The 19712-nt window shown below is 41.3% G+C and overlaps 1 protein-coding gene across 1 annotated transcript; it reads right to left on the bottom strand.

Annotated features, from left to right (window-relative positions):
* Positions 1-24: 24 nt before the first annotated feature.
* On the bottom strand, positions 25-18192 carry LOC311246280 (solute carrier family 25 member 32-like). The gene is made up of 7 exons (XM_084336416.1): positions 17757-18192; positions 16700-16850; positions 14747-14832; positions 8119-8273; positions 4983-5096; positions 3808-3953; positions 25-2450 (listed from the first exon to the last, which is right to left on the bottom strand). Exons 1-7 carry the CDS (start codon positions 17950-17952, stop codon positions 2327-2329), a joined length of 972 nt encoding a protein of 323 aa, XP_084192542.1. The 5' UTR covers positions 17953-18192; the 3' UTR covers positions 25-2326.
* Positions 18193-19712: the final 1520 nt, after the last annotated feature.

The following is a 19712-nucleotide window of genomic DNA, read 5'->3' as shown; positions in this document are numbered from 1 at the left end:
CGACCAGGCGTGGCCCACTGGAAGCACCACAGTGTTACTGATGTTCGCTTGAAGGATCTTTTTAAATACTAGTGTTTGTCTGACTGGCTCGTCAGCACCACAGTGTTCCCTCCGCAGACTCCGTTCTTTGTGGCGGTCGACAGTCTGGGCTCAGATACACCCACTGCCTGCTGTGGGCTCAGATACACCCACTGCCTGCTGTGGGAAGAGACAGACACAGAGTGCCGTGCACTTCATCGTGTCAGTGTGGGGAAGTCTATCTGGGCCACCGAAAATAAACATGTATGCATTGGGGGGGGGGGGGGGGGGGGGGGGTGTACTGAATCATTCCGTCTACTAGAAAATAATAAATCTTTTGTACTGTAGTCCTAATACTTAGGCTTGTTTGTTTTAAAAGGTGCTATAGATAACATTGAGCCACTAGATGTTGCACTCGAGCACCAGCATTTATCCACTCGGGTGCAGTTCTCGTGGGGAAATGGGAAGTAGGGAGGGGATACATGCCTGCAACATGTAAATAACATTCAACAATATTCTCTTGGGAAGGGGGGGGGGAGGAATACTTTTATTTTGCACCTTTCTCGAAGCTCTGTGGATGCATGATTATTAAAATGATTACATAAAAATGCTATCTATAGCACCATTAACTAATGATGAACGTAAGCAACGTGGCAAGATATTGACGCTCGGTAGTGTGGTGAACGTGACCTTTTTATATATGCATTGCCGTTAATAAAGCCATTTTTTGTAAGAATTTAATTGAATGGATTCCATTATTTCATATTCTCACCCTTCAGCTTCCCCCTAAAACCTCCCATTATGTCCATTTTCACTCCACAATATAAAAATAAAGTAATAATAAAAGTGATGTAATATATATTTACTGTATTACGTGTTGACAAGGAGGATACAGCTGATAAACTGAATTCAGTTTAAAACAACATGTTATTAAAGCACTGTTACAATTTGCTCCAAAAAATTGAAATATCCAAACAAACCCAGGCAGAGTAGAAAATGTTGAACGAACATTCTAAATAAAAAGTTAAATTATTTGAAATAAAAAAGTAACCGGGCAAAGATCGCTAGTACAATCTCAGTTCATTTGGGACATAGCCGTTAGCTCATACACAGACAGGGATGTCCCCATCAAGTCTTTATGCCATGATCAGTCATCTAATATTATATTATCTTATATTAAAGTTAGTAGAACCAATTGGCAATTGAATAGCTCTACTTAAATAAATAAACAACCTGAAGTGCGTGAAGAAAATGGCGACTGGCTTGTAAATCTTCTTTTCCACCTAAAGTTGAACCTAAATGATGTTTGACGACATGCTTAACGGTGAGATTGATGTGCCATTGCTGGATCTTGAGTCATATTTGATCTGTAACATCTAGTCTTAAAGTTATTAGTCTATTCTCGCACATCACTGCTGCGTTCGACGGTACAGGCTTGCACACTACTGCTAGACGTACAATAATCATCGTATTTGTAAGATAATTATCGTATTTTACGTGTACGATAAAAGCGGCTCGTTCGTTACAGGCACAGAAACAGCCCTTTGAGAACAGGACTGAAATAGAGGCTGACAGAATGCATAATCCGAGCAATTCCAGCATAAGAAATTGAAGGTTTTGGGGACCTTAAACACCTATAGTGTTGAATTTGATCAGGCTCGATAAAGCCAATACGATCAATAAAAATATGCCTTGATCGGCTCCGATACCGATCGGGACATCCCTACACACACCTGCAATAAATTAAAAACAGAAAAATCACTCAAAACATGCAACTGGTACCCTGAGACCAAAACAAACAAATTGATGTGATGAGTCTTGCTATACACAACTAATTGTGAGTGCATCTCTCTTCTCTCTGTTGCGCCATACAGAACCCTCATCATGTAAACAATAATGTCAGCAGGAAAATGTGCTTGTACGTCACAACAAGCCACGTCCTCCTTCATCTGCAGCGAAGCGGGTCGTGATGCATGTGAGCAGGAGGCGGTTCTGCACTAGAGCGGGTCCACGACACCGTCTCCTTCCTGTCCGGAGCCCAGGTTCACAGTGGATTATTGGACCTGTGAAGCACTTTAGTTGGCTTTTAGTCTTTGTAAATGTGCTATATAAATAAAGCTGACTTGACTCGACAGTGGGTACGTCTCTGGAAAGTGGATGTTAACACGGGTGCTACTGCAGAGGCCCTCAAAAAGGCAACTTGATCAGTCCTCAGTGTTTCAGCTTAGTGTTACACTTCTCTGCGTCTCGTCTGCGGGACCGTCAACCTCTCGTCCTTTCTGTGGGTGACCAGTTTGTCCCCTGGTCCTCAGTTAGTCCCCAGCAGGAAGCGGGACACGTTCTCATACACTACAAAGGTGATGCAGCAGGCTGGAGTGACACGGATCACGTTGGGTATGATACCTTTGTAGAACCCTGCGGCGCCCTCGTTCCTGTGGAGACATGGGGGGGGGGGGGGTTACCATCACGGAGCACGTTCTTAAAAAGGAACACTCAACATTCTGGGGGATACACTCGTTTCATCCATCTCAGAGAGAGAGAGGTCCAGCCTAGCTTAGCACAAGGACTGGAAGCGGTAGGGAGAAGCTAGCCTAGCTTAGCACAAGGACTGGAAGCGGTATGGAGCAGCTAGCCTAGCTTAGCACAAGGACTGGAAGCAGTAGGGAGAAGCTAGCCTAGCCTAGCACAAGGACTGGAAGCGGTAGGGAGCAGCTAGCCTATAGCTCCGTCAAAAGTGAAGAAATACAACTTTCAACAACTCTAAAACTGACATCAATCTTCTCGTCTGACTCTGGAGAAGATGGCAAATAAGTGTATTTCCCAAAACGTTGGGAATGTTCCTTTAAACAGGGGGTCTCCGCCACCGATATCCATTATTCAGAACTGACTTGAGTACAGGGGACTTCATGGAGTGGCTCGGCCTATACAAGTATCAACGGAGTACTTTTTTTTATTATCAATTTATTTTAATTTATTGTAGCAAAAATACATTAAAAAATAAAGTTCACTTTTATGAAATGTTTAAAATATACAGTAAAGATTCACATAGGTAAGCGGTAGGGGGGGGGGGGAATAACCCACTGAGAACCCCCCCCCCCCCCCAGGTTATTTCCAAATTCTATAATTTTTTTTCCTTTTTTAAAGATGACATTTTCTTAAACTAACAGAGTACTTTTCTACAATAATGTATACCGAGGGCGGCCGGGTAGCGCAGAGGACTAAGCGTCTGCCTACCACCACAGAGACAGTGGGATCGAATCCAGCTGTGGTGCTTCCGGGTTGGCCGACCGTCCATACTAACACAATTGGCAGTGTTAGCGGGTGGGAAACCCGGCGAGGGTGGGTCCTGGTCGTTGTAAACAGCGACTCCTACAGTTCGGTCGGGGCGCCTGCACAGCAAGGGAAGGATCTAGGAAAGGTAGTGTGATCCTTCCACACGTTACACTCTCCCAGTGAGAGTCCGCGCTGCCAGGTGAAAAGAAGCGGTGGGCTGGCTACACATGTGTCTGAGGAAGCACGTGATAGTCTCCGCTCTCCCGGACCGACCGTAGGGGGTAGAGTGCGCAACGACCGGGAAGGGGATTGGGAATTGGCATAACGATTAACATTGGGAGGGGAGAAAAAAACGGAAAAAGAAAGGAGGAAAAATATTACTAAAAAATATATATATAATAATGTATACGGACTAGCGTTGGTCCATCATAGAGCGATTACAATCCATGTTTGTTGGATTGGAGGCCGAGGTGGTTTTACCAGCAGCACCAGTAGTGACACAGTGAGCAGCAGTACCTCCACGTCCTCCTGACCACGTCCATCATCCCGTCATAGCGGTTGTGCTGGTCCTGCAGGCGAGCCCTCACCACCTGGTACGGGTATGTTGTCGCCACTGCAAAGATCTTGGACAGCGCTGCCATTGTGATGTATTCCAATGAAGTCTGTGTGTTTGTGTGAGTGTGAGATGGATAAAGTGAGAGACACATACAGAGAGATGGATAGACAGAGAGATGGAGAGACAGAGAGATGGATAGAGACAGAGAGACGGATAGAGAGAGAGACACAGAGATGGATAGAGACAGAGACAGAGAGATGGATAGACAGAGAGACGGATAGAGACAGAGAGATGGATAGAGAGACAGAGACAGAGAGATGGATAGAGACAGAGACACAGAGAGACGGATAGAGAGACACACAGAGAGATGGATAGAGACAGAGAGATGGATAGAGAGACAGAGATGGATAGAGACACAGATAGATGGATAGAGACAGAGACGCAGAGATGGATAGAGACAGAGACACAGAGATGGATAGAGAGACAGAGCGATGGATAGAGACACAGAGAGATGGATAGAGAGACAGAGACACAGATGGATAGAGAGAGACAGAGAGATGGATAGAGAGACAGAGATGGATAGAGACAGAGACGCAGAGAGATGGATAGAGACAGAGACACAGAGATGGATAGAGAGACAGAGCGATGGATAGAGACACAGAGAGATGGATAGAGAGACAGAGACACAGAGATGGATAGATACAGAGAGAAGGATAGAGACAGAGACACAGATAGAGAGACAGAGAGATGGATAGACAGACACAGAGACACAGAGATGGATCGAGAGACAGAGATGGATAGAGACAGAGACACAGAGAGATGGATAGAGAGACAGAGATGGATAGAGACACAGATAGATGGATATAGAGACAGAGATGGATAGACAGATACAGAGAGACAGAGAGATGGATAGAGGGACAGATGAATAGAGAGAGACACACAAAGAGATGGATGGAGACACAGTGATTAGTGAGCAACGCAGTAAAGGAAAGTCAATGACTCATTTCTTTCATGACTAAGTGCAACTTATCAATTGTGGGTTACAACCAATTTAAAGTTTTACGGTCCATAGGGCTGGGTCACATTAAGACGTGGTTTCCCGACCGCTCTTGGCTGACAAGAGCCAGTGACTCACCAGCTTTTCGTCTGAAGGCTTTTTATTGTATTTGTTGTATTCTCTCTTCAGCTCCTCGTAGGCCATGAATTGGAGCGCTCCGTGAGACGTCCCCAACAGACCCGGAACGTAGCCCTGTATCAAGCAAGGCTCCTGGTTAGTCCTGGTCTGACAAACTGTTTCAATGCAACACCGGTATCCACATACAGTGTTTAGATTTAAGTTTACTTTATTTGTTCAAAGGGGACCACGTACATTAATAAAACATTTAAAAAAACGTAAATGCACCCAATTTTTGCTAAAAGGCTAATTTCCATTGGCAGTCCCCCTGCCAGAAGGTACAGGCTAAAATCCTTTGTGAAAAAGGGTTAGCAGTACAAACAGAATAAAATCAACATAAATATAAATTAGAATAAAAACACAAACAAAAGCACATAGAAGATACAATAGGTGTGACTGACGACGGTGCATGGAATACACATTAAATGGTCCCAGGTTTACTTCCTGTTGCAGCGTTTGCTAATAACAATAACCAGGAAATAAACATGGGTCGAAGCGGTTCCCTAGCAACACAGTTTCCAGTGAAACCGTCTACAGTCGGGTCCATAAATATTTGGATGTTGACACAATTTTGGCTCGGTAAACCGCCACAATGGACTTGAAATTAATCAGGTGAACGGTGTAGGAATTACAACTGTTTCTACATGTGCCCCACCTTTTAAGTAATTGGACAAACTAACCATCATGAATCAAATTGTCACTTTTAATACTTGGTTGGTTGCAAATCCTTTGCAGTCAATGACTGACAACAGTCAACAGCCTGAAGTCTGGAACCCATAGACATCACCAGACACTGGGTTTCATCCCTGGTAATGCTACTGCAACCGTCTTCAGTTCCTGCTCGTTTCCCTTCAGTTTTGCCTTCAGCTAGTGAAATGTATGGCTCAATTGGATTCAGGCCAGGTCAGATTGACTTGGCCATTGCATAACATTCCATGTAAACCATAAAAGACTTGGTTGCTTTTGCAGTATGCTTCGGGTCATTATCCATCTGTGAAGCGCCATCCAATGAGTTCTGAAGCAGTTGGCTGAATATAAGCAGATAATATTTTTAGACCTTTTATCTGCTCCTTGTACATTTAATAATGAGGGAATAACACACACCTGGCCATGGAATAGCCAATTGTTTTGGTCCCTTAAAAAGGTTGTTAATATATATATATATTAGTTAAATTATAAATAATCGATTAGTTTATGTGAATATCGTTTTGTCTAAAGAAATTTATTTTCCCTTTACCTGCACCTACAATAACCTATTGACTGTTACACCGCTGAACGGCATGCTGGGTACAGCGCGCTAGCCAGGTAACACAACAGTCTATTAATAGCTGGCAGAACAGAAAAAAGGATGAAGAAAGAGAGACCAGAGATGTTACATGGTAGCAACGTTTATGTTGTTTCACACATTTCAAGCATCAGTGATGTAACCTTCAGAATTAATGCATTTTGTTCCCGAAATACGTTCAATTAGTAATCAAATAGTTCCCAGTGACTATCGAATAGCAACTTTGTGAGTTATCACCATTGTGGTAATGTACAAAATACTGTTGCAGTGTTCCATTATTCCATTACACATAACCTAAATACGGATTACTGCTCTTAAACAAAGTAGTCTGCCTTCTCTACCAAGTTTGACAAATAAAAGAATCTGATACAAAAAAAAGGTCCCTTCCTGAAGCACAACTAAACTTTTTCATATTCATCCAGCTCAAGAAAATCAACAAACATTTTACTAAAAAGTCTATAACTATAGACCTTTTCAGAAGAATTTTGTTGCTAGGGAAAAGTGTGTTTCCTGTCAGCTATTGTTTTAACAAACACTGCAACAGGAAGTAAACCAAGGTCCTTTTAGAATGTTTATGTTGTCATATTAAAGAAGGTCTATAACACACACTCATCATCAAAGTTGATGATGAAATTAATATATCCAGTGTTCTCATAACATGTTTTTGACATACAAAATGACAATACCACTGCTCATTGGCCACGGTTGTCATTTAGTTTAATAATCACCTGATATTTAATTCCAATCACCTGTTCTATTTTATTCCAATCACCCGTTTTTTTTTAAATTCCAATCACCCGTTTTATTTGATTACAATCACCTGTTGCTTTGCAATAGAGACGTCTGATCATAACACGATTATAAATAGGAACAAAAATGCTCCTTCTTTGTTCTTTAAATCTAGTACTGTATTCTCATCATTACATGAAGCATTGTGTTCCATTCCAGCATGTTATAGTGCAGTAGAGCCCTCTAGTGGCGACACAACTTTACTACAGCCCCTCAAGCCAAAAACATATCCTGTCTGACATGAGACTGTAATGACTTACTGCATGTCTGAACCGGACGGAAGCAGCTCATCTATGATCACACACCTTGGTGGGATTAAAAGTGTCTTAACCAGAGCTGTAACTTCCTTTCATACACCTAAAATGGCTGATGGTAGATTGTGATATTGTTAACGTCGTTTCGTGTGTGGACACAGTGAATGATGTCAAAAAAGTTGGAATGTTTACATTGATGTGGAAACTGAACATGATGATTAATACATTGTCCCTGGGTAAAAGATAAACATCGCCAGTGATGCTGTGTAGACTGAACAGACCACAAGAAGTATGAAATACGTTTTAACCCTCTCATATAAAAAAACCAACATTATTGAACATTCTATAACGGACATGTTTAAAGGTGTACCAGCCAAACTACCATTGAAGGACTCTCTCTCACACAAACTCACAAAAGAAAGGGTCACTTTAAAGAAGAAAAAGTAAAAAACATAACTGTTTTTTGTATAGTATAGTTAGTATAGCTAGTATAGGATAGTATATATAGTATAACTGTATATAGGACTAATTTCCTTTTAATTCGGAAGCTTAGCATTGTATTCTATTCTATCTTAATACTTTTTATCATGTCTATTTTATTATCCATTCTATTCTATTATTATTATTATTATTATTTGTATTTTTGCACAATCAAGGCGGGCATGGCCCCCTTCATTTCACTATGTCTCGTGTATGTATGTGATGGATAAAGCTCTTGAATCTTGAAGGACGTAGATTTGGAGGCCAGTGTATTAATGTGAGATCTTACCCTGTAGAGTCCGGGCACTCCTTCCTGGCGGTAGATCTTCACCAAGGCGTCGAACATGCCTTTGTACTGCTTACTGGTCGGATCGGCGCTGTACTGCAGAACCAGCCGGGTCTTGGTCACCCAGATGGGGTTGGTTATGGTGAGAGTCAGAACGCCTGCACAGATAAAGACCAGCAGCTTGATCTCACAGCTTCATTTACACAGGAAATCCCAGAACGATAGTTAATCTTTTCTTTTTACAGGTGGGTCCAGTGCAGAGAATTCTAAAATAAAGAACACATTAGAGCTACACTGATCTGCTGTGTGTCCATGTTCTTTTCTTCAATGAGGAGTATCGGTTTGTTGCACAGGGCTAATGACGAGTCCGTCTCTGATGAGTAGGGATGGGTACCGAATCCGGTACTTTTAAGGGTAGTACACTACCACTTAAACACTTTGGGTGCCGGGAAACGCTTAAACACATCATTCCCGGCCATGCTCAAGTTGCCGAAGACGCTTTACAGCGTCTTTAATATCAATATTTCAAAAATCTGGGATCGGATTCATAGGTCCCCTCCGCTGGCCTGAGATCCACCAGGAGGACCCACTGAGCTCTCTGGCGGTTCAGGAGCGCCATCTGGTGGCCGATCGGCGCAATCGCTTAACAGGAAGTGCCGTAGAGGTTGTGCTGGACGGCCGTATTACTTCCGGGCACTCGGTACATGTCCCGGGACTCTGGCTCGTCACACTACATAGCGATCGATTGCCAATAACTCGATAAACAACATGATTTGGACGTATATACCATTATACAAGCTGGAGATGGACCGGGTAAATCTACATCCCATAATGATAAAATTTCTACTCTACGATGATCGCCCAACGGCGCGCAGAGACTGGGGTGAGTTTTAGCGTGTAAAGTTACCGTCTTCGATACTAACTGCTATTATCAACATTTGACCCACATTAGATGATTGGTATAACGCTGCCCACGGAATTATAAACGCCCCCTAGCCCATCCGGTCAACATCAGATGACGTGTAGTAACTTCTAGAAGTACGTCTAGTTGGAATTTTTTTATATCGCGCTGATTGCCATAAAACTGTATTGCATCATCAATATAATGTATTTGGGGCTATAGATCACGTTCTGGAGAAAGCTGCAGAAAGAGATGAAAACATACTTATACATTAGACCATACTTTACTATGAATATGTGAATGAAAAAGTTTAACGTTGCTACACAATGAACAATACATATAGGACTTTGAATGGGCCCTAATAATGGCAATGTAGCAATAGAATTTAAAAAGTTATAGTCCTGCAAAGAAGGGGACTTTCTCTATAGACAAATAGAGCCGGCAACCTACGGTTGATAATGAATTTAACCCATGGCAGCCAAAGTGTTAACAAATTGTTCTAAATAAATAATAATGATAATAAATTATTTGAAGTTTGGACTCACTTTTTACAACTGAGGTAGGTAGATTACATATTTAGAGACTAAAGTACTGAAAAAAGGTACCGTTGCGTACCGGTATCGATTCACAGGTACCGGTAAATGTGAACGGTACCCAACCCTACTGATCCGTTTGTTGCACAGGGCTGATAAGTAGTCCGTCTCTGCCAGATTTGTATCCGTTTAGAAATGTTAGATGGATAGAATGATTCAGAGAGCATGGACCTTTGGAACCTAGCATTTGTACAAGACGAGGAATAACATGTTTCATTTTCATAATGTTTTGCTTTTTATCCGATTAATCGTTTCAATAATCGATAGATTAATCAACTATCAAGAAAGTTTGTTAGTTGCAGACCTAAATATAATAAAGTAAATAAATAAATATGTATGCTTTATTTTTACTAAATATGTATACATGCTTTATTCTTACTAAATACGGTATGTATGCTTTATTCTTACAAAATATGTATGCTTTATTTTTACTAAATATGTATGCTTTATTTTTACTAAATATGTATGCTTTATTTTTACTAAATATGTATGCTTTATTTTTACTAAATATGTATGCTTTATTTTTACAAGGACAGATACAACCAATAGTTTCAAGCAGCTGGTTGTGTTGTATCACAGTATTTCAAGCAGCTGGTTGCGTTGTATCACAGTATTTCAAGCAGCTGGTTGCGTTGTATCACAATATTTCAAGCAGCTGGTTGCGTTGTATCACAGTATTTCAAGCAGCTGGTTGTTGTGTTGTACAGTATCACAGTATTTCAAGCAGCTGGTTGTTGTGTTGTACAGTATCACAGTATTTAAGCTGTTAGGTCATTTTCAACACCCGTCCCTGAAGCAGGTTGGTACATATACATGGGGGGGGGGGGGGGGGGTTATGTGACCTTGCTCAGGAGCATGTCAGCAGTATTGCCACCATCTGTGCCATGTAGGACTGGGCGGTCTACTGAATATGAAGGTCTACCATCATGGATCCAGGTAGGACTGGGAGGTCTACTGAATATGAAGGTCTACCATCATGGATCCATGTAGGGCTGGGAGGTCTACTGAATATACAGGTCTACCATCATGGATCCATGTAGGACTGGGAGGTCTACTGAATATGAAGGTCTACCATCATGGATCCATGTAGGACTGGGAGGTCTACTGAATATGAAGGTCTACCATCATGGATCCATGTAGGACTGGGAGGTCTACTGAAAATGAAGGTCTACCATCATGGATCCATGTAGGACTGGGAGGTCTACTGAATATGAAGGTCTACCATCATGGATCCATGTAGGACTGAGAGCTCTACTGAATATGAAGGTCTATCATCATGGATCCATGTAGGACTGGGAGGTCTACTGAATATGAAGGTCTACCATCATGGATCCATGTAGGACTGGGAGGTCTACTGAATATGAAGGTCTACCATCATGGATCCATGTAAGGCTGGGAGGCAGGGAGCGAAATTAACTTTTTGACTCACCGGCCAGTGGCGGGTAGATGGGAAGAGTCTACCCGCCACGCATATTTCTTACCTGCCAATATATATTTTATATATAAAAATTTTTTTTAAATAAAATATATATTATATAATCATACTTGTAGTTGTATTATCTGCGAGACATCGCCACCACGCAATAAGTCAAAATGCTTGCTATCTGCAAACAGCTCCACTGTCTGTTTTGGCTGTGTTGCTCTTCTAGAAAAATAATCCTTTCAGGGTTGCCTATTGAAATACTGTACACTTTCCTACTGTACACTTTCCTGATTAATTGAAATGGGGGACCCTGATGTAAACAAGACGAAAGTCTTTCTCTGGTCTGCATCCCCTTAACAATTGTGTGTATTGAGCTGTACTGTATTGTACCCATTCTGCAATCTGTTAATAAAGTTTTCAATCAATCAATCAATCAATCACACCTCCAGTACAGAAACATTGTTTGAGTTTGCGTGTCAGGTAGACCATTGATTGACAGTCGAGTCTGCCAATTACATCACATCGCTTGCACTCCGGTGCTGCAGCTGGACCCATTGCCCACCTCTGCTGTTGATAACGCTAGCCAAGTTATTATACACAGATACACAGTGGGCCAGTGACTTTGGTGTAGGGGTGTAACAATGCATCGATCCTAAGGGGGAAATTCAACTGCATCGATTTGAAAATGTTAGAATAGATTATCGCAATTTTAATGTGTACACGTTATGTTATTGTCATGTCCGTTACAGCCAACACACCGACATACGCTACTGCATCAACGTTATGATTAACAAAGCAAGGCATTCGTTTTGTTGCATTAACGTTATATTACTATTGCTATCGATAAATCTAGGTGTTCTAAAATCTATTGCTATTGGTAAGAGAGACTATAATAAGTTGGTATCTCGGAAAACGAGAGCCCTGATCGCGGAGTTTCAGGAAGTAAACAAGAAAAATTAGAGCTTCCGATTGGTCATTTGCTTTATTTCCCATGAAACCAGTCACTTCACTCTACTGTGATTGGACCGTTGGCTTGAGTGCAATGTGGGACTTGTAGTTTTTTAACGATCTCGCAGCGGAGGAAAAAAAAGACGAGAGAGGCTATAATCTGTATTCGCACAGCGTGCGCGTAATTGATTTTTACCGTTCGCATACAAATATTTTTAGGGGCCTGCTTATGAACTACACGTCTACACGCCACACGGCGGGCAGCCCTCTAAGTGTCATGCGCCAAAGGTAAAAACAGACCGCCCCTGGCGGGCGGCGGGCTTTAGTTTCGGTCCCTGCTGGGAGGTCTACTGAATATGAAGGTCTACCATCATGGATCCATGTAGGACTGGGAGGTCTACTGAATATGAAGGTCTACCATCATGGATCCATGTAAGGCTGGGAGGTCTACTGAATATGAAGGTCTACCATCATGGATCCATGTAGGACTGGGAGGTCTACTGAATATGAAGAGCTACCATCATGGATCCATGTAGGGCTGGGAGGTCTACTGAATATGAAGGTCTACCATCATGGATCCATGTAGGGCTGGGAGGTCTACTGAATATGAAGGTATACTGTCATTGATCCATGTAAGACTGGGAGGTCTACTGAATATGAAGGTCTACTGTCATTGATCCATGTAAGACTGGGAGGTCTACTGAATATGAAGGTCTACTGTCATTGATCCATGTAAGACTGGGAGGTCTACTGAATATGAAGGTCTACTGTCATGGATCCATGTAGGACTGGGAGGTCTACTGAATATGAAGGTCTACTGTCATGGATCCATGTAGGGCTGGGAGGTCTACTGAATATGAAGGTCTACCATCATGGATCCATGTAGGACTGGGAGGTCTACTGAATATGAAGGTCTATCATCATGGATCCATGTAGGGCTGGGAGGTCTACTGAATATGAAGAGCTACCATCATGGATCCATGTAGGGCTGGGAGGTCTACTGAATATGAAGAGCTACCATCATGGATCCATGTAGGGCTGGGAGGTCTACTGAATATGAAGGTCTACTGTCATGGATCCATGTAGGACTGGGAGGTCTACTGAATATGAAGGTCTACTGTCATGGATCCATGTAGGGCTGGGAGGTCTACTGAATATGAAGGTCTACTGTCATTGATCCATGTAAGACTGGGAGGTCTACTGAATATGAAGGTCTACTGTCATGGATCCATGTAGGACTGGGAGGTCTACTGAATATGAAGGTCTACCATCATGGATCCATGTAGGGCTGGGAGGTCTACTGAATATGAAGGTCTACCATCATGGATCCATGTAGGACTGGGAGGTCTACTGAATATGAAGGTCTATCATCATGGATCCATGTAGGACTGGGAGGTCTACTGAATATGAAGGTCTACCATCATGGATCCATGTAGGGCTGGGAGGTCTACTGAATATGAAGGTCTACCATCATGGATCCATGTAGGGCTGGGAGGTCTACTGAATATGAAGAGCTACCATCATGGATCCATGTAGGGCTGGGAGGTCTACTGAATATGAAGAGCTACCATCATGGATCCATGTAGGGCTGGGAGGTCTACTGAATATGAAGGTCTACTGTCATGGATCCATGTAGGACTGGGAGGTCTACTGAATATGAAGGTCTACCATCATGGATCAATGTAGGACTGGGAGGTCTACTGAATATGAAGGTCTACCATCATGGATCCATGCAAAGGTATGGATTTTTACTATACCGTCATCCACAATATAAACTATACATATTTGATGTGTAATCATTTGACCAGATATTATTCTCAGCGGCGGACAACAGAGTGGTCTGAATAGAATTTAGTGACAGAATGACCCACATGGAGAGACCTAGGTTACAGCAAGGGGCCCTATAGCCGAGATCTCTGTAGAAAAGAATATCTAACCTTACTGTCATGCACTTGTCCTAATAAACTAACCTACAATGTAGCACTCAACACTTTGATGAACATTGTTACTCAGCTGATAGAGTTGTGCCCTTCCTGATGACTTGTCGTACAGAACTTGTAAGTCGCTTTGGATAAAAGCGTCAGCTAAATGACTAAATGTAAATGTATGTAACAAAGTATTTATACAGGAGAAAAAACAAGTGGAACATTGACGTACAATTATAGATATGATGTACACAGATATATCTGTATCATGACGTACTTAACATGCGTGTGCATAATGTACAAGTTGATATGTAGAGAGAGCGGGTAGTGTGTGTAGATAGATATGTCTGGATGTGAAGGCCATGTGAATACAATTGTGTGCGTGTGTGTGTGTGTGTGTGTGTGCGTGTGTGTGTGTGAGATAGTAAGACAGAGAGAGGGAGAGATAGTGCGTTTGTGCATGTGTGTGTTAAAGAGTGAGAGAGAGAAAAAGAGAAGTGTGTTGGTAAATTATAAAGCAGAATTATAAAAGAGCAAATACAACATTTTGAATGCAATAGTTAAAAGATAACACTAAAAACATGTCACATCACACTGTAATTTGACTGTAAAGCTAAATACAGTTGAATACTATTATATGGTCAAACCTAAAAGGGACATAATGGTGCTATGTAGACCATGTGGCCCAGCCCTACCACCAGGGACTGAACCAGTTTGACGATCAGGCAGCCTCCCTAAACCAACGTTGTGGTTGGTCGGTGTAGTATTAACCAGCCGCTACTGTGGACACAGTATGTATCAGTGTGTTCATCAGCGGGGTCTGGCTGGAGGTGGTACTAACCTGCCTGGGCTGCAGACAGCAGGTGCTCCGTAGCGCTGAGCTCAGTCTGGCGGCCTTCCCTCATATAGGCTTTGATCGCATTGTAACTGTGGACGAGAGAACAGGGGAAATGACATATTACAAATACATATAGGCAAGCCACATGTACATGCAAAGCGCGCACACACACAGCTGTATTACTACACTTCTGAGGACTATTGACTTCATTACATTTACTACTTTGATTCCCTAGCCTCCTTACACTAACCCTAAATGGCCTATTATAAAATGAGGGCTGGCCAAAATGTCATCACTTAAAAAGGGATCTTTTTATACTTGTGGGGACCTCACAAGGTTTGAAGAACAAGAACAAGAGATCTCTCGCTCGCTCTCCCTCAGCGCACACTGGATTTCTCTCGCAAGCACTCGCACTCTTACTCTGTCTCACACACACACGATATAGATGATATCAAACACAATGAAACATAACTGTGCTATAATGGTTCCATTCAATTGTTGTTCATAATGAAGTTGTGAACAGGGTTCCCAAAGACATTGCAAAAAAAAATAATGCAATTTCTTGATGCAGAACAATTTTATGATGGATGAACAAACCTTTCAATGCGAATGGTTGATTTGAATTCCAAGGACTTTTTAAGCACCTTGTTAAAAAAATTGGCTGTTTCCAAGGAATTCCAGGCCTCGACTTTTATTTTTGGTAAAAAAAATCAAGCACTTTAAGAACTTCAGGGACCTTATGCGAAGTTGCGAACCCTGTGTGAACTTAGTGCAGAGGCCGATGATGCAATATCTGCTTGTGGCTATGGGGTGCCAGAGGGCATGGCAGGACAAGTCTTAGCCGGAATATAGTTTGGTTAAAGCTGCATTACAAACAGTGTCTCCTTGATGCCTTTTCCCACCTCAATTGTACCATTGCACTGAAGAACCATATAAGTCTGTTCTGAATAGTTTTGGACAGCTTTGGATGTACTGTATGCAGTTGTGAAGTTAATCTAAATCACATGGGAGTGGGAATGTGATGCATCACAAGAAACTACTCAGCTTCTACTGTCTTTAACTATGAATGAACACAACACTCTAACTTACCATCTTTAGATAATAAAGTACTCAACCTCTACTGTCTTTAACTATGAGTGAGCACAACACTCTAACTTACCATCTTTAGATAATAAAGTACTCAACCTCTACTGTCTTTAACTATGAATGAACACAACACTCTAACTTACCATCTGTAGATAATAAAGTACTCAACCGCTACTGTCTTTAACTATGAATGAACACAACACTCGAACTTACCATCGTTAGATAATACAGTACTCAACCTCTACCGTCTTTAACTATGAATGAACACAACTTTCTAACTTACCATCTTTACATAATAACTCAATCTCTACTGTCTTTGACTGTGAATGAACACGACACAAGTAAAGGAAGCAACAATGGAATACTAGTCGCATGGAGCGCTCCAGTGACTGACTGGTTCTTCAAGCACCCTATGTTAGGACTGAACTAGGAAAGACTGTTTTTGTGTCAAGTCATGGAATCTCTTGCAGACTGACCTACAATGTAGTACTTTTGTCTCACTAGGGCACTTTAGATTATTAATCAACAACAAAACATTGTCAACTTGTAACCGTTTTAGATTATTAATCAACAACAGAACATTGTCAACTTGTAACAGTTTTAGATTATTAATCAATGTAACATTGATTAACATATTGTTATGTTTTTGATGTACGACTGCTCTTATTTGACCGTTTACTTGAAATGATTAAATGTTCTGTAATTTATGATGCCATCATGTACCCTCCTCTGCGTCATTTGAAAACGAATGACCCCCTCAAATAGACTCCTGAGGTAAAATAAAGTACCAAAACAATCAAATAAAAGGAAGTAACAGTCCATGCCATGACCGCTGACAGCAGTGACTCTCTGGCTCCTGAGCTCACGTACAAGAAGAAGTAGAGGCCCCAGGAGGCTCCGGCGCCCCAGATGTTTGGAGTCACTCCCTGGTACAGTCCCCTCAGCCCCTCCTGGTGCCACACGCTCTTCATACAGTGGATAATGCCATTGTATTTGGGTCTCAAATCCAGCCCGTCACTTACTGCGTGAAAAGGAGATAATGACACTTGTCACTGCATGTGTGGTGTGTCAGCCATGTTGTTGGCATGTTGTTGACATGTTGTAGCACATTTCTGAGATGAAACACTATACTCCTCTCTGGAAGCACTATCCAGAGAGAGGTGGGGCAGAGCATGGCAGACAGATGGTATGAAGCAGGCTTCAAGTCTGAGAAGCTAGATCAACTTAATAAAAAAACATAATAATTAACGTTAATGACTGACATTAGATAAGATAAGATATTCCTTTATTGATCCCCTTGGGGAAATTACATAATTGTACATACTATATATATATATATATATATATATATATATATATATATATATATATACATACATACATACATACACACACACACATACATATTCCTTACCTACTCGTACTATATATAACACTGGTCAGTATGACTTACTACCATAGTGTCTTTATACCTGTATCACTGTACATAATAATAATAATAATAATAATAATAATAATAATAATAATAATAATAATACAACTCTTTACATCTGATTAGCACGATTACCCAGTAGAAATCATTTCTATATTTTATACCCATTTTAAATCACCTGTGCATTGTATATTACTATTGCCCTTTACTGTTACATTTGCAACCTGGTTAGATCGGATGCCAAACTTAATTTCGTTGTACTGTACTTGTGCTCTATGATGATGACAATACATTTGAATTTGAATCTAATCTGATTGATTGAAAACTTTATTAACAGCAGAATGGGTACAGTACAGCTCAATACATACAATTGTTAATGGGATGCAGACCAGAGAAAGCCTTTCGTCTCGTTTACATCAGGGTCCCCCATTTTCAATTCATCATATATCTAAACATGCCAACAAGTTACATAGTAGTAGTAGTAGTAGTACCCACCTGCAAACCTGATCTTGACCAGGTCCAGGGGGTGCAGCACCAGCGTGGACACCACTCCTCCACTGAGCCCCGCAGCGAGGTTCTCCAGCTTCACATGGCTGAAGACCTGCTTGACATGTCCCGCTATGGACCCTGGAGAACCAGAGGGTCCCGTCCCTGCTGCGACACTAGTGTCTCGGTTTGAAGCAGAGCTCATGTTTGTTAGCCGAACTAAAAGCGATGACAGCCAACGTGTTTCCCCCTCAGAAGCTAACAACACACGCAATGCAATAATAAAAACCCTCTGACGGTGACGAATGTAAATTCTGGGTATGAACTACTCCTCGTAACCTCCTCATTTTCAGTTCGTTTTTAGTTTTTTTTAGAGAAGCACGTTTAAACATGAAACATGCGATGTGTTCCACATATCATGCAGCGCCATGTGATGCTAGGTAGATCGACCTCTCCGGTGACTTCTGCGACGCGCTGCGCAGTTAGCTACATTTGAGGGGAAATGTGCGCTCCCACAATGCAACGGTGCACGGTTTGGTCACGTGACCAAAGAGGCTGGAATACTCCAATAGGAATTCAGGGAAGAGGGACGTCTGAAGCGTAGGGTAACATTCAGCCACTAGGTGTCGCACTAGAGCACCAGCATGTAATTTATCCAATCAGGTTTGATTGATTGATTGATTGATTGATTGAAAACTTTATTAACAGATTGCAGAGTGGGTACAATACAGTACAGCTCAAAACACACAAGATGCAGACCAGAGAAAGACTTTCGTCTTGTTTACATCAGGGTCCCCCATTTTCAATTCATCAGGACATATATGACATACAGATAGACAGTACTGCTACATCTATACATTTATGACATACCAGATTTGCAAATACAGTACTGTTTGTGATACAAAAAGAGTCCAGAAAAGGGAGTATATACATTTGACATAAAAACTGTACATTGGAGGAGGTTGGGTGGGGTTGGGTGGGGGGGGTTGGGTAGGAGGGGTTGGGGGGGAAACACTGTACAACTGTACAAGCAAAACTGTACATTGGAATATTGACAACCATACTAGGTAATTTATTGTACATTGGAGGGGGTTGGGGGGGGAACACTGTACAAACAAACAAAACTGTACATTTGAATATTGACAAAACCATACTAGGTAATTTACTGCACATTGGAGGGGGTTGGGTTAGGACATTTACCGGGGCCAGTTTCTAATTGCAATCTCCCGTAGGTGTTCTTTGAGAGTGGTTTTGAAAGTGGGTAGTGATTCACATTCCTTTATAGCTGTGGGTAGGGCGTTCCACATTGATGTGGCATAATTGCGAAACGTGTTTAGTCCCTTGTTTGAGCCGAATCTGGGTTTACAAATATTTTGCAGATTTATTTATTATTTTATTTATTTTATTTATTTATTTTATTTATTTTATTTATTTTATTTATTTTATTTATTTTATTTATTTTATTTATTTTATTTATTTTATTTATTTTATTTATTTTATTTATTTTATTTATTTTATTTATTTTATTTATTTTATTTATTTTATTTATTTTATTTATTTTATTTATTTTATTTATTTTATTTATTTTATTTATTTTATTTATTTTATTTATTTTATTTATTTTATTTATTTTATTTATTTTATTTATTTTATTTATTTTATTTATTTTATTTATTTAAGCGATTTGGAAAAAGTTGCACCGTTCGACCGTTTCCCGACGTTTTTGAAGGAAGCGATTTGGAAAAAGTTGCGGAACGGCGAGATGCACAGGTTCAAGGCCCGGGTGGATCCGGTCAAGGGTTCGTCCGTGGGAGCCGATAAGGCCCCGATAAGGCCCCGTTCGACCCTTTCCCGACGTTTTCGATGCAGGAAGCGATTTGGAAAAAGTTGCGGAACGGCGAAATGTACCCGGGGTTCAAGGTCCGGGTGGATCCGGTCAAGGCTGCGTCCCTGGGAGCCGTTCGA

Source organism: Notolepis coatsorum (assembly GCF_963971535.1).
Source record: "Notolepis coatsorum genome assembly, chromosome: 19".
Lineage (NCBI taxonomy): Eukaryota > Metazoa > Chordata > Actinopteri > Aulopiformes > Paralepididae > Notolepis > Notolepis coatsorum.
Note: the sequence above shows the minus strand (reverse complement) of the source record. Positions and strands in the feature narration are given on the sequence as shown.